The sequence below is a fragment of the Sinohyriopsis cumingii genome, chromosome 17 (assembly GCF_028554795.1).
Source record: "Sinohyriopsis cumingii isolate HCF-2022 chromosome 17, ASM2855479v2, whole genome shotgun sequence".
NCBI classification, from domain to species: domain Eukaryota; kingdom Metazoa; phylum Mollusca; class Bivalvia; order Unionida; family Unionidae; genus Sinohyriopsis; species Sinohyriopsis cumingii.
The window spans coordinates 101,237,085-101,250,511 of record NC_142977.1 but is presented as its reverse complement, the minus strand read 5'-3'; the positions used below and the strand labels follow the sequence as shown (position 1 = coordinate 101,250,511).

The 13,427-nt window shown below is 35.3% G+C and overlaps 1 protein-coding gene across 1 annotated transcript in view; it reads right to left on the bottom strand.

Annotated features, from left to right (window-relative positions):
- Positions 1 to 13,427, bottom strand: part of LOC149779560 (cerebellin-2-like) — a 56,441-nt gene that overhangs the window by 40,123 nt on the left and 2,891 nt on the right. Inside the window, exon 3 of the mRNA XM_089940283.1 lies at positions 10,308 to 11,731. Coding sequence (XP_089796409.1) covers positions 11,394 to 11,731 — 338 coding nt within the window. The 3' untranslated portion in view covers positions 10,308 to 11,393. The remainder of the gene's footprint in view (positions 1 to 10,307; positions 11,732 to 13,427) is intronic.

The following is a 13,427-nucleotide window of genomic DNA, read 5'->3' as shown; positions in this document are numbered from 1 at the left end:
CTAATAGATCCTCAATTCTTACAATAAAATCACTTGCCAACAGCGATAGCGCAGCTGGAAAAAGAGCTCTTCCTTTCGCTAAGTATGATTCGAACAACGTATCACCATTTTTCTCTTCACTTTGGTCATATACATGAGATTCTTTAGGGAAATATATACACAACATAGAATTACACACAACAGGAATACTAGTGCTTTCAACATTTATAATCATACAATTGTCTCACAAAAACATAGTTTAGCAACTTATCTGTAAAAAAAACAGAGACACCATCGCAATTTCTCACACAAACCTATCTTTTAAGATGTTTATATCCACTTAAAACGTTATAAAAGTCATTCGTATTACTATTAAACAATTGTATGACATCAAACAGATAACAAAACAAACAAAAAATGAAGTTTTACACTTTCACATACCTCTACGTCTGAAAATTGCTTCAGGAAAGTGGACATCTCCCTGAAAAGGCTTTCATTCAAAGTGACGACATAGAGAAAAATAGCACCATAAGTAATAAGTACTCGAAATTCACGAGGCACACGGTCTACCCACAATCGTTGCTCTGTGCACGTTGCAGTAAGTGAACAGAAATTGATATTTTTAATTCGCCGAACAAAATCATGCACCATGGGTAACGCTGTACGAGATAACGAAATCTAGTACACATTCATGTTCGTGTATAATAAAGAATGTATTGTGGTGCACTTAATTTTTAGACACAAAGTCGATATAAAATATTCAGCAGTTGTGTGTTTTTCTAAAACCTCTCATCATTATTCAATGTTCTTACATACAATTTTTTGCCTTTCATTTTCATCATTCAGAGTAGTTTGTCTGGCAAAATTTTATATGAAATGTGTGACGATAGGATACATTTTGGAATCCATTTCTGCTTCTTCACAGACTTTTCTTAACACCTTTGAAATACGAAACGGTCCCATTCCGATTTAATGAAATTAAACGCAATTTGTTTTAAAATATATTTTTAAAATATCAGAAGATGAACTTTCTCCGTCCATTTCCCGTATTGCACAAATTTAGTGTACACAAATGAGATATTGGCTCAGATTTTGGAGAAAAAATCCCTAATATTTTCCAGTTTTCTAATAGGTTGTAATAAACTTCAAACTTTTGGCAATTTAAATACAGGTGTGTGCTAACAAGTGCTTCGAAACGTTGATGCTATTACCAGATATAACAATCTCATAATAGCCTAAAGTCAGTACTATGCTTCATTATTATGTGGATGAGTGCCATGTAATGAGTAGAAAGCATTATTATTGTTTACCAAGACATTGCTTTCCTAGATGTCTGAAGTTCCTACGTATGAGTAAGTACTAATACTGTATGTTGGAGAAAAAATATAAACATGCATTCCTACATGCCAGACATGATTTCCAAGTTTGCTGTCATTCGCCAAGATGCGGGTTTGTACTTCTTATTCTACCTGTCGGGGCTGCATGAATACAATGACCTGCTTTATGTAGTGATTCAACGTGTATAATCTGCAGACACCGCTGCCGCTAGGGAAATGGAAAAAATGGTTTTCATGATATATTTCCGATAATGATAATAGGAGGAAAAGGCCATCTCCATGTCCTTTGACTTTGATGCTGAGAAATGAAAAACAAGTTAGGAAAGCTTACGACCACATTATTATTCAGAACGGTCTTTGTGTTACTAACACAATTCACTAGAACTGTACAAATACTGCGTTGTTATTTGACTACAGTTTTACGGTTTATTAAATAAAGAAAGTCAATAACAAATGATAGTAACTTTTTCAAAATAGTACAAATGTAATGTTTATGGTGATTAGTACGCGGAGTAAAATTAACAAAGGCAATCAGCTGCAAGACAGGTTTTTGGACATCGTATGTCCAATGTATTTATCAAGACTTGATCGCCATGCATTTTATTTAGTCATATCAATCGTGTAGTAGACCAGCGAAGATCGATCAGTGGTCTCCGCATCCAGTTCTGAATTCTGAAAGATTGTATCTTTTCTTCACACACGCCACCTGATCCTTGTCCATCTCAGTAACCACCGATATCGACCCTGGTCCGAATCCTGTACTCCCCGAGCACACCCGTTCAATCTCATCCTTGTATGTCATAATAAATAAACTGCCAAGCACTATGGAGCAAGCAAAACGGTAAGAGAGATGAAATACATTCCCCGGACCGGAGTGCTGGGTCGTCACGTAGGGGTAACGTACCGGTTGCCCTCATAGACCTTAACTTGGTCAAAAATTGACTTCTGTTCCGATACGTACTTTGTGTATTGAGACAGTGTAGCGGGGAAGGCGATTCCGGAAGGTACGTGTATTTTACTTCCGTGAACAATTGAACAAGACCCTTTTTGAGCAAAATACATTTTTAAATTGTTTACACAGAACTAATCGCAATTTTCAAAGCATATGGTCAAATTTCTAATCAATAATAGGCATGAGAATTAGTTGACTAAGTAGAACAATGTCCAAAACGTTTAGTATTGTAACTTATATTCCTCAGTTCATTTCGATTTAACATTCATTATTACATTTGACTGAAGTTATGTTTTGTTCGTTTGTGTATTTGATGGAAATTCCAGCATATAAAGGTACCTTAAATATGAAAATAAATTCCTGTTCCAAAATTAAAATGACAATGTTTATCGCCTAGTTATTAGAGAGATAGGTTCTCGTAGGTACACCATATAAGAAATATTTCAATTCGGTATATTACATTCAGATCAAAGTTACAAAAGAAACTAATTAAAGCACTTAATGCAGAAATTAAAATATCATATGGAAAGAGAAACTCAATGGAAAGATGATAAACAAATGGACGTAAGAAGAAAGTAGTGTCCTACCAGTCTCTTTGACGAAACGTTTCAGTTTTTCAGCTTGTAGCATAAACAAAACAACGTCATTCTGTTGAAGAAGGCACTTGACCGTTTCCTCCTCTAGTCGAATGTGAACAACTTCCAGATCTGCCAGTCCTACTTACGTCTTCCAAGATGGAGGTTCTATCACAGGCAGAAGCGGCAGAAGAGAAAACAGAAGTTTGACAGTCACTCCATGGCAATTGAGCGTACAGTGTTGGCGTGAAAACTGGCTCAAAGAGACCAGCTTATGACTTTTATACCGACTTAAGCAGATCAGCGTGCTTGGTGGGTGCGACATATCCATTTTATCTCGTAACCAAAACACTGTATCATGCAGAAAAGTTTGACAACGCTGCACAAAACTGCAGCCGTATTTGAACCAGAAGCCGTCGGTTATCATGATTTAGGTTACTACTAGGCATTTTCAACCAATCAAATTCATGTCCAAGCGCTCACGATCTTCTTATATTATGGGTCTCATGCTATGTTCTTAAAGCAAACAGTCATTAGAGAGCCAAATAAGATTTCTCTAGACTGAAGTGCCACATATACGTACATTGAAAGCCATTAAATTGTTATTGCAACCCACGCACTCAAATTTCGCAAACGATTTATGGCAACTGTCGTATCCTCAAAATCCACCCACCTACCTACACTTGTCAGTCAATATGTTGTTTATTTGTCATTATACAAAGACATTAGATCTGGATAGGCATGAAAGGGCAATTACGCCCGAGACAACAAACTTAAATACAGAAAATAAAAATAGTTGAGCTGTGCAACATGTATACATTCAATGCTTGATAAATTTATGATTTTTTTTGTCAGATTTTCTCAAAAAACTGAAAATTGCGTATTTACAAAGCGATACGAATTTGCAAGGAATGTCTTTGAATTTAATGGCAGCTCTGTTGTCTATTTAATTTGCATTATTCTTAGTTTTGGTCTCCATGATTATATGTTATGTATAATTGTAATTTGGATCCGACCTTGACCTAAATCAAGCTCATCTTGTACCTGGCCTGTATCATTTATTTGTAAACGACATCAGAATACATTGCTAATATTTTCCTGTCACTTTGGATTAAATATTCAGATTATTAGTAATGTAAACATATTTATTTGGGCCTGGGTCTAGGATATTCTGTTTCTTTGTTTCAGATCGTAGAGTCGTAATAATATTAACTTGCTAATAAGCGAGTGTGTTTATCTCGGTCAAGGGATTCGTCAGCTGAGAAAATACCTCATTATTTTAGATCTCTATCAAACCTCTTCAGTATCAAGGTTATATGTCAGATCTTTAGCAGCTAAGAATGTATATCTTGCTGGGGTGGGGGTATTCCAACAAAAGCTTACTCTATAGAATTGGCCAGTGCGTAGTTTCATTCAAAGCAAGTGAACTATTAAAAGAAATAATAAACCAACAAAAAAGGAAACAAAAGTGTGAATTAGGCTTGCTCGTTGTCTGACGGTATATTATAATTTCAAGATAATGCAATTTTCGCACATGCTGCTAGCTATCTCTGCTTTTTTCCGGACTGAGATTTTATTCTCGCAAATTACAAACGGGATAGAACTAGGTGATCTCAAACGTTATGACATAGGATGTAATATTATCAGCCAAATACAGCCTTATATATGTAATAATTATGGTCTACAAAATAGGTACGTCTCATGAAAATCCCACTGTATTCATGTTTGATTTTGTTGTCCATAGAGGTTTCAGATTATTATATTTTTTGTTTTTGACAAAAAATTTTTTTATCATGAAACGATAATTTTCTATCAGGTCATCATATATATATATATATATATATATATATATATATATATATATATATATATATATATATATATATATATTCGTAGCGATATACCTGTAATCATGCTGTTGCCTCCGTTAGTGCAGATATATTCTAATATATCTACCGTAAGAATATTTTCAGAACCGTAAGTAGAATAAATTCATATATATGATCCGTGTACTCAGTAAAAATCTAATGTCATTAATCTGTGTGTCAAGTGAAGATTGTTACCCATGAAAAGACAAAATAATCTGCGAGTATACAGAGTCGAGTTCAAAGTCGATGAGCTTAAGTGAATATAGATTATGTCAACATTGTCTGAGTGGGTCCATTTGTCATACAGGTAGATTTATTTTTATAGCTGTATATGCATCGTATTTTAGGTACACCACATTAGAACACGTTCGATATCGGTCTCAAGATTATAATTGACACATTCGATATCGGTCTCAAGATTATAATTGACATATTCGATATCGGTCTCAAGATTATAATGACACATTCTATATTGGTCTCAAGATTATTATTGACACATTCGATATCGGTCTCAAGATTATAATTGATAAGGGATGTGTGTTGGTTGCTTGCTTATTTCGACGGCACTTTTAACACAGTATTGGCTATAACACTTGCAGTGTATTGCGAAATATATGAGAGGGTGTGTAATAAATGCAAAACCACTTTAGTGTTTTGTTCCAAGTCGGGAGAGAATAAATCGTCTCGGCTAAGCGGAATAACGCATTCCTACGTCATATCAAACTCGGTGTGTCTATCGGGTTGGAACAAAGCAATTATTTAGTTTTACTACGTATTTGTGCATGAGTTTCTCCTTAAATCTGAAAAAATATATCTCAAAGAAAAACTGTGTCTTTTGGGGGGTACGATTTTAAATATATTTATTTTGGAATATCTATTTATTACGCTTTTACTGTAGTAAAACTCAAACATGTTAATTTTATGTGATTTCTTAAGAGACTAGGACAATATCAAAGCTCATATTTCGTTCTGGTAGAACTGTTGATGGAGCATCTGATTTAGGTTTTGAGAAGCACTTACAAACGATAGCCCCGATTGGCTTTGAGGGACAGCTGCCAAGTCCGTACGATGACGCTTTCAGTATATCGATGCTCTGCCGATGCATGGTAGGTAAAATAAACTTTGGCGTCTGGAACTGGAACCAAAGCAGTGAAAGTTATGACAGCAAAGCAATATTCTTGAAAGACTAATCTAGGCTTTGACCTGATATTCGACGAGGTAAACACTGATCCGCCAATGGCTTGTTGGAAGAAAGGGGGAAATAAGTCTTACATTCTAGAGCGGAAGGCCTCTATACCTGGTTTTGGCTCTTCAGGGTTCAAGACGGGTTTGTATTGTCCAAAGAGATTAAACTAATTTGGTGATATACTCATTTGCTCTGAAGCAAACTTTAATCACCTCAGATATGCTTTGTATTTCATTCATAGTGTATATCGAAGTGTATGAGAGAGGGTTGTAATAAATACAAAACTACATTTGTGTTTTGTTCCAAGTCGAGAGAAAACAACTCGTCTCGGCTTAGAAGAATACACGTATTTCTACGTCATATCAAACTCTTTGTGTCCGTCGATTTGGAACAAAGCAATTATTTAGTTTTAATTATGTATTTGTGCATGAGTTTTTCCTTAAATCTGAAAATATATATCAGAGAAAAATTGTGTCTTTTGGGGGTACGATTTTAAATATATTTATTTTTGAATATCTATTTATTACGCTTTTACTTTAGTAAACCGCAAACATGTTATGTCTATTTTAAAGAGAGTATGACAATATCAAGGTTCAGATTTTGTTCTGGTACAACTGTTGATGGAACATCTGAGCTAGTGTTTCAGAAGCTATTTAAATAATATCTCTGATTGACTTTGATGGACATCTGCCAAGAGGAATCGGTGCCACTTTCAGTATAGTGATGCTCTGGCCGATGCATGGTTGGTAAAATAAACTTTGGAGTCTGGAGCTGGAAGCCAAGGAGCGAAAGGAAAGACAGCAAAGTAATATTCTTGAAAGACTAGTCTAGACTTGGATCTGATATTCGACGAGGTAAACACTGAGACGCCAATGGCTTGTTGGAAGAAAGGGGGAGATAAGTCTTACATTCTAGAGCGGCAAGCCTCTATACCTGGTTTTTTGGCTATTCAGGGTCACAACGTTTCTGCAAACCAAACATACGTCCTTGTGTTCTCCAAGGCAGAGATCGTTTCGCTTCGGGCAGGTGTTAAAGGTCTTGACAACCATACATGGACTACACTAGTAATAGAGCTCACTACGTTATCTTAAAATGATCATGAACACCTTTCATGCGTACAATCAATCTCTTATTTATGACTAAAAAGGCGTGCCTGCTTCTCTAGGAGACATAATCGTTGTTTACCAGTTACCTGGAGACTCTACTAATGATCATGATGTTGGAACGTATGTATTAGACCGTGAAATAACTAATATGAAACAGTCTTGGAGCTAGCTTAATGTATCAAGCGAGAAAAATAAAGAATATGATAACAAATGCCATGTACACACTCTCTGACACTCTCGCTGCTCAAAAGAAAACAATTGCTTTCGCCACACGTGGGGTTACCGCCAATACTAAATTACTACTGGACGTTCACCAGATGCAAGGCTCGAGTCATAACAAAATCATTATCTGATTTCATGCACACTAACCGAGTTCTTTAGTCTACTATCTTCTCAGCAATACGAGGATTCAAGCGAAGCTGTGCTGGTTCTTGATTTGCTGCAGTCGAGCATTTTTTGGATTAGGTTTGTCATCAATCGGTTATCTTTACCGAGTTAATGGCTTGGTACCTCCCGGAAGACGATTATATCGCATTTTCCGTACTGCAAAACTCAATGGCCGTAGCAGAAGGAAATGTAACCAGAGCTGGTCATCCACAAACTCCCGCATGAACTATTATCTTTGAAGTTTTTATAAAAGATGCTGGCCGCCAAATTTTAAAATGTTTTTGGATCAGCGTATTTTACGCCTAAAATTACCATTTTGGCGTATGACATTTTAAGACACATAAAGCTAAAGAAAAGGTTGTTACTGAGGTGGTGCGTCAAAGAATCCTTTTTAATAATAATCCAATACAAGTAAAACGGATTATTGATGGACACTGAACTTATGACGAGAGTGTGGAACAAGATTTTATAACAATGACCTTAAACTCACTAGATTTGCCGTAATGCAGCCATTTAAAATTCTTGATCGTAAACTCGTTACCTCACAAATACAAGTTTATAGATTAAAGTTTAAGTGAATGAAAACGTTAAAGCTTTAAAATTTATTTCGTCAGGTGCAAAACCTTATGTTGTTTTCTTCCGTTGTTCATGCTTTTATTTTGTTGCGGTTTTATGTAGGTTTTGTTCGTGACAGTTTACTCTGTACGACACACACACACACACACACACACATATATATATCAAAATACGCCTGGTCAAGATCATCTAGGGTAGGGTAACTGTAACCTAGTAAATCAATACAATATTTGATTTTTTAAATACTTTTTATAACAGAGTAAACTAATTAATTTCCATTGACTGTTGTTTTTAATGAATTAAAAAATTCCAAATTTCTTTGCAAGATCAGCAAAATACTTACCTATGCAAGATTTGTTCAAGAAGAAACGTTTTAAAGGACAAAAATGACATTCTGCTGGCTAGTGATTGAGAAAAATTCTCTTGCACGGACCCAATATAAAACTATGATGAGTGAGATCACCCTGTTCCAGTAGTACTTGTGCGGCTCTCGGTTCAAACCTACTATTGTGAACAATTTACCCGGACGTAAGCTTCGCTTGTAAAAGGACTACATACATTTGTTTGCAGCAATTGTTTTAAACCAATCAACAACCTTCATTCTCTTACATACGGTATTGTTGTCCAGGAGACATGAAACGATTAGTTGCCTTCACCGAAAATAAAATTTAACTTTCACAATAGTTATGTGTAGAACAGCATTTTGTCCTTGAAATATTGAAAGCTCGAAGAAAAGCATAGTTGTTTACTAATTATTGTTTTATACATATCTGAATTTTGCTTTAATTTTTTATAGACCTTTATATCGATAAAGTAATAAAATATTGCACAAAAGATAAAAGTGAACCCTCAAAGACTTCTTTATATGTAGTGTTGACGTACATTGCAACAGGGCTCTGGAAAAGATAGGTAATTGTTTATCGTTCCATAGGTCCTAAGTCGGTATAACATATTCAGAATCTTTGCGCTTTTCAATAATTCTTTAAAGTAATTCAATCCGCTTACATAAAATTGGTATCATTTGACTTTCTTCATTTAAGTTGGCAAATAATTACACGAAAGGTGTGCCGTAGACCAGGAAAGAAAATCTTGGAAGTCACTTCTCCTTCTTTATATAGTTCTATTTTACAACCTTTAAGTGAACATTGGGCCACTTCCATTCGTAATGAAATCCCAAGTTAAGCTGACGTTAGTTATCAAAGGAAGTTGCTTCATACATCAACTCTGTCTCTTAATACTCTTTAAAACAATCAGTCACACATTTGAGAAAATGTCGGAAAATAAATTTTTTTAAAACATCAGAAAAATGTATCAAAATTGAACATGAAAGTTACAGAAACAAGATATCAAACTTAACAGAAAGTGTTAATGTAACCTCATTTAATATTCCGATTTCGTCTGGTTAGAAATACATGGTTTGTTTTCAAAAATTGGAAAAATGCAATATTTTAAGACAAACTTTGGTATAAGACTCATTTATTTTTCATCCCTAACGTATACAAATTGCAATCATCTAGTTTCATTTTGGAACGAAAAGAATTTGTAATCCTAGACTTATATGCTTGAATTTACGACAAACAGATTTTAGGGGATAGGTGTTATTAATGACACTGCTATGAAAATGCATTACGCAGCCTTGGATTAAGCTATTCCAGGACACATGTTTCTAGCATCGTATGTCACTAAAAAGTTGTACTATAATTCTAAAGGTCTGAATCTCACACAGCAGACAATGTATTCATACAATTACAAGCAAATTCACCCTAACAGGTGAGAAATCGGTTGAACATATATAATTTACCCCAGTTTACACTGGGTGTAATTCTTACTACAGTTCACATACAACTAATTCAAGCGCATCAACTTAGGGCTAAATTACTATACTTTTTTGGTAAGATAGGCAATTTACGGTAAACAGTCATTGCACTATCTATCCAAGAAAAAACTTCCAGAACGACGAAAATAATATGCTGAGCCGCTAATACTTAAAAAGTTATCTTTTAGGTGCAAATAAAACAAAAGAAAACATGGCGCGGTGAGATTTCACTTACATCCATCAACACTTGCACGGCGACAACGAAACAATGATATCTGTTTTTTTATTCAAGTCTACTATTGTGTACATTTTCCTATACGTACATTTCTCACAAAAATACTATAATTTATTACGGTAACTATTTTCAAGAAATCTTTACAGAATAAAATAGATTTTATAAAATAATTAGTTGATTATCACAAAAGGTCAAGACTTACTTTAATCACAGACTTAACGAAAAAATTATATTTGTTTTTTAGAATTCACAAAATGATTAATTGATTATCACCGAAAATCAAGACTTACTTTGATAATAATTATCCACAGACTTCACGATCTTCTCTTAAGTCCTGAATAAGCACAGTAATCCCACAATTCCGTTCTTGATAAGATTAATTAGCAGTTGACGTCAGACATAACATAATTAGAGTAATAGAAATTGCGTGTGCATATAACTGTTTCGAACAATTACTGTTGTTGCCAGAGGAAAAGATCTCAGACTATCTCAATGGCAGCATCATTCTTTATATGTACGTGGATGAATGCTTTGTGGCAAGCAGAAGGCCCCTATGAATAACAAATTGTAACGGCAGCGGACCCCCTGACCGTTGTGGGTTCCCAGAAATGAGTCCTAACATACCTTACCCTGACCGTGGCCCTGGTGGCAAGTGCGGTGCATTATTCTTTTCGACCCAGAAGTTTCACTCGGTCTCCATTGTTCCAGCCTTGTGAGCTTAGTAACACTCTGTGCACGATAAAAAATATAATGACAAATATGCATTCCTACATGCCAGGTTCCCAAGTCAGACGTCATTACCCATTAAATCGGATTGTGCTTCTTATTTACCTCTCCCGTTTCCACGAATGAAATGGTGTGTTTAGCAGAGTAGAATAACTCCACTAGTACAATTTGCTGAGACAGGTGGCGGTCGAGAAATGGGTGAAAAGTTATATGATGTCATTACGATAAGGACGGTAAGAGGGATGAACCTCGTTATGGTCATATATTCTTACATTTATGTCGGCAATGAAATATAATTGTAAATCGTCTGTGTTCATGATAGTCAAAAATGAAATTTGTGTTACAAATGAAAATTAAATATTGCATCAATTTGCCACTTGTCCAGAGTTTTAGTACATAAGATATAGACACGATCAACGCTTCTAGAAATTTTATTTAAAAATATTACCAGTGATTTGTTAAGGAAGATTAGCACGCGAAGAAAAAAGGTCGAATTCAAACAGCTGAAAGACAAATGTATAGACAATTGATTTAAACTTTTTATGGTAAGACCTTTACATATACATTTTTTGCTAACCATATCGATCAAGCAGTAGACCAGTGAATGCTGACCAGTGGCCTCCGGTGACAGTTTCTGAAACGCCAGGCATTTAATTGATATAGACCACCTGATCCTTGTCCATCACAGCAACAACTGTGACTGACCCTGCTCCTTCTCCCGAATACACCGTTCCAATCTCCTCCTTGTCTTTCATAATAATTAAATGAACTTCCTGATGACGTCCACCCCTCAAAGCGGTTAGAGAGAAGGAATACAGCCCCCTGGCAGGAGCTTTGAATATTCCAGTTGAAGAATCATAACTGTTTCCCTCACTGACTAGAATACGGTCAAATATCACCGTCTGTTCGGATACGTACTTTGTATGTGAAGAGAGTGTAGCAGTGAAAGCAACGCCATGAATTACCAAAGATATATTCCCGCGAGCACCTTAAATATACAAATAATCGTTTTATCTCATTACAATTTTTTAAAATCTATTTTAAAGTTGTTACTATTCAAAACATTTAAAAGGCGTGATTCGATTTCTAAATAATTATCGAAAGCATCTGAAACAGTTGAGTGAGTAGTACAATGTCTTAAAATTGTAGTGTTTATCCTTTTCTTGTTATTTACAGTCTTGCTTCATCTAGCTGTAGCATTTGTTCATTATATTTTACATAAGTTAAGTTCTTTTGGTTTTTTGTTCTTGTTTAGTGTGGGAGTTCGAATGTATTAAGGTGTCTTACATCATAACATTCATGACTACATTATTCTTCTGAACAAAACTAATAAGCATAATGACTAAGTTCTTACTAAGATAAGTTCTCGTAGGTGTACAATATGATAGAAAGTTCTAGTAAAAATAAACTCAACATCAATGTAACAAAAGGAAACAATAAGAGCACTTAATGCAGAAATATAAAACCATATAGAAATGGAGATTGATGAAATGACAATAATTAAATGAATATGTATAGAGACCCTGCTCGTCCCTTTCATGCTGAAAAACTGAAGCCGAATTTCCACTAGAAGCAGCCGATTATAATGACCAAGTGTATTACTACGCATTTTCAAATGTCAAGTTTAACATCTCACACTTAAAATAGGTAATACCATATATACGTTTACATTGCAAACTAGTAAATTGTCATGTAACCCGTGGCAACTGCCATGTCGTCAACTCCACCCATAAACCTTCAGCTGTCAGTCAATAAGCTCTTTATTCAGCATTCCAGAAGATCCTCAGAATGCATTATGTGTGAAATACTGCGCAATTACGCCTGAGACAACAACCATCACAGTGTTCCTGCCACGCACTTAACTGTTGGCAGAAAATCAGAGCAGTTGTCTGATATAACATATATACATTCAAGTCGGGAAAAATATAGTATTTGTCCTCCGATGTCTGTGGTATTTTCACAACAAACTGAAAAGTACGTCTTTATAAAACGGTACAAATTTAAAACCAATGTCGTCGATTTGAATGGCACTAACATGCTAGTAATAGTGCGTTTATCTCAGGTTTGGTATTTTTCAATTGGGTAAATACCTCGTTGGCTGTGATCTGTTCTAAAGTCTTAATGTTAAAGGCTGTTACAGAGTTTGTATAGCTCAGTGTGTATTCTGTGACGAGAGAGAGAGAGAGAGAGAGAAATTCATAGTTGTCAAAAGCTGACTCCACAAACTGAGGCTAGTACTTTCTTTTATTCAAAGCCAGTGGAATCTCCACAACTAGTCAGGACAACCAGCCCTTTTTATGACGGTTACTTTTAGTTTCAAGATAATGTAATCTCTTTTTCGTTCTTGTGTGGTAACATTCAGCGTATTAATCTGGTCGTGAACCGATTTCTTGGAAATTACAAACGGGATAGTATGATTATATACAACACGCATGATATGTAAATGAAGAACTTCACGCATGAGACACATATGCTGAACTTCACACATGAGACATGTGGAACTCCAGCGGTTCATGGATAAGATGCTTGTGATTCATTCCTTTGACATATTCAAATTTCAACGCGTAAAATCTGCACGTAGGACACGTCATTCACATCTTAATTTCACTTTTGATGGTCATATGTATACTCTGCAAGCATGATTCTTATGAATTCACTGCTTCTTTTCTCAATTGAAACTTTTT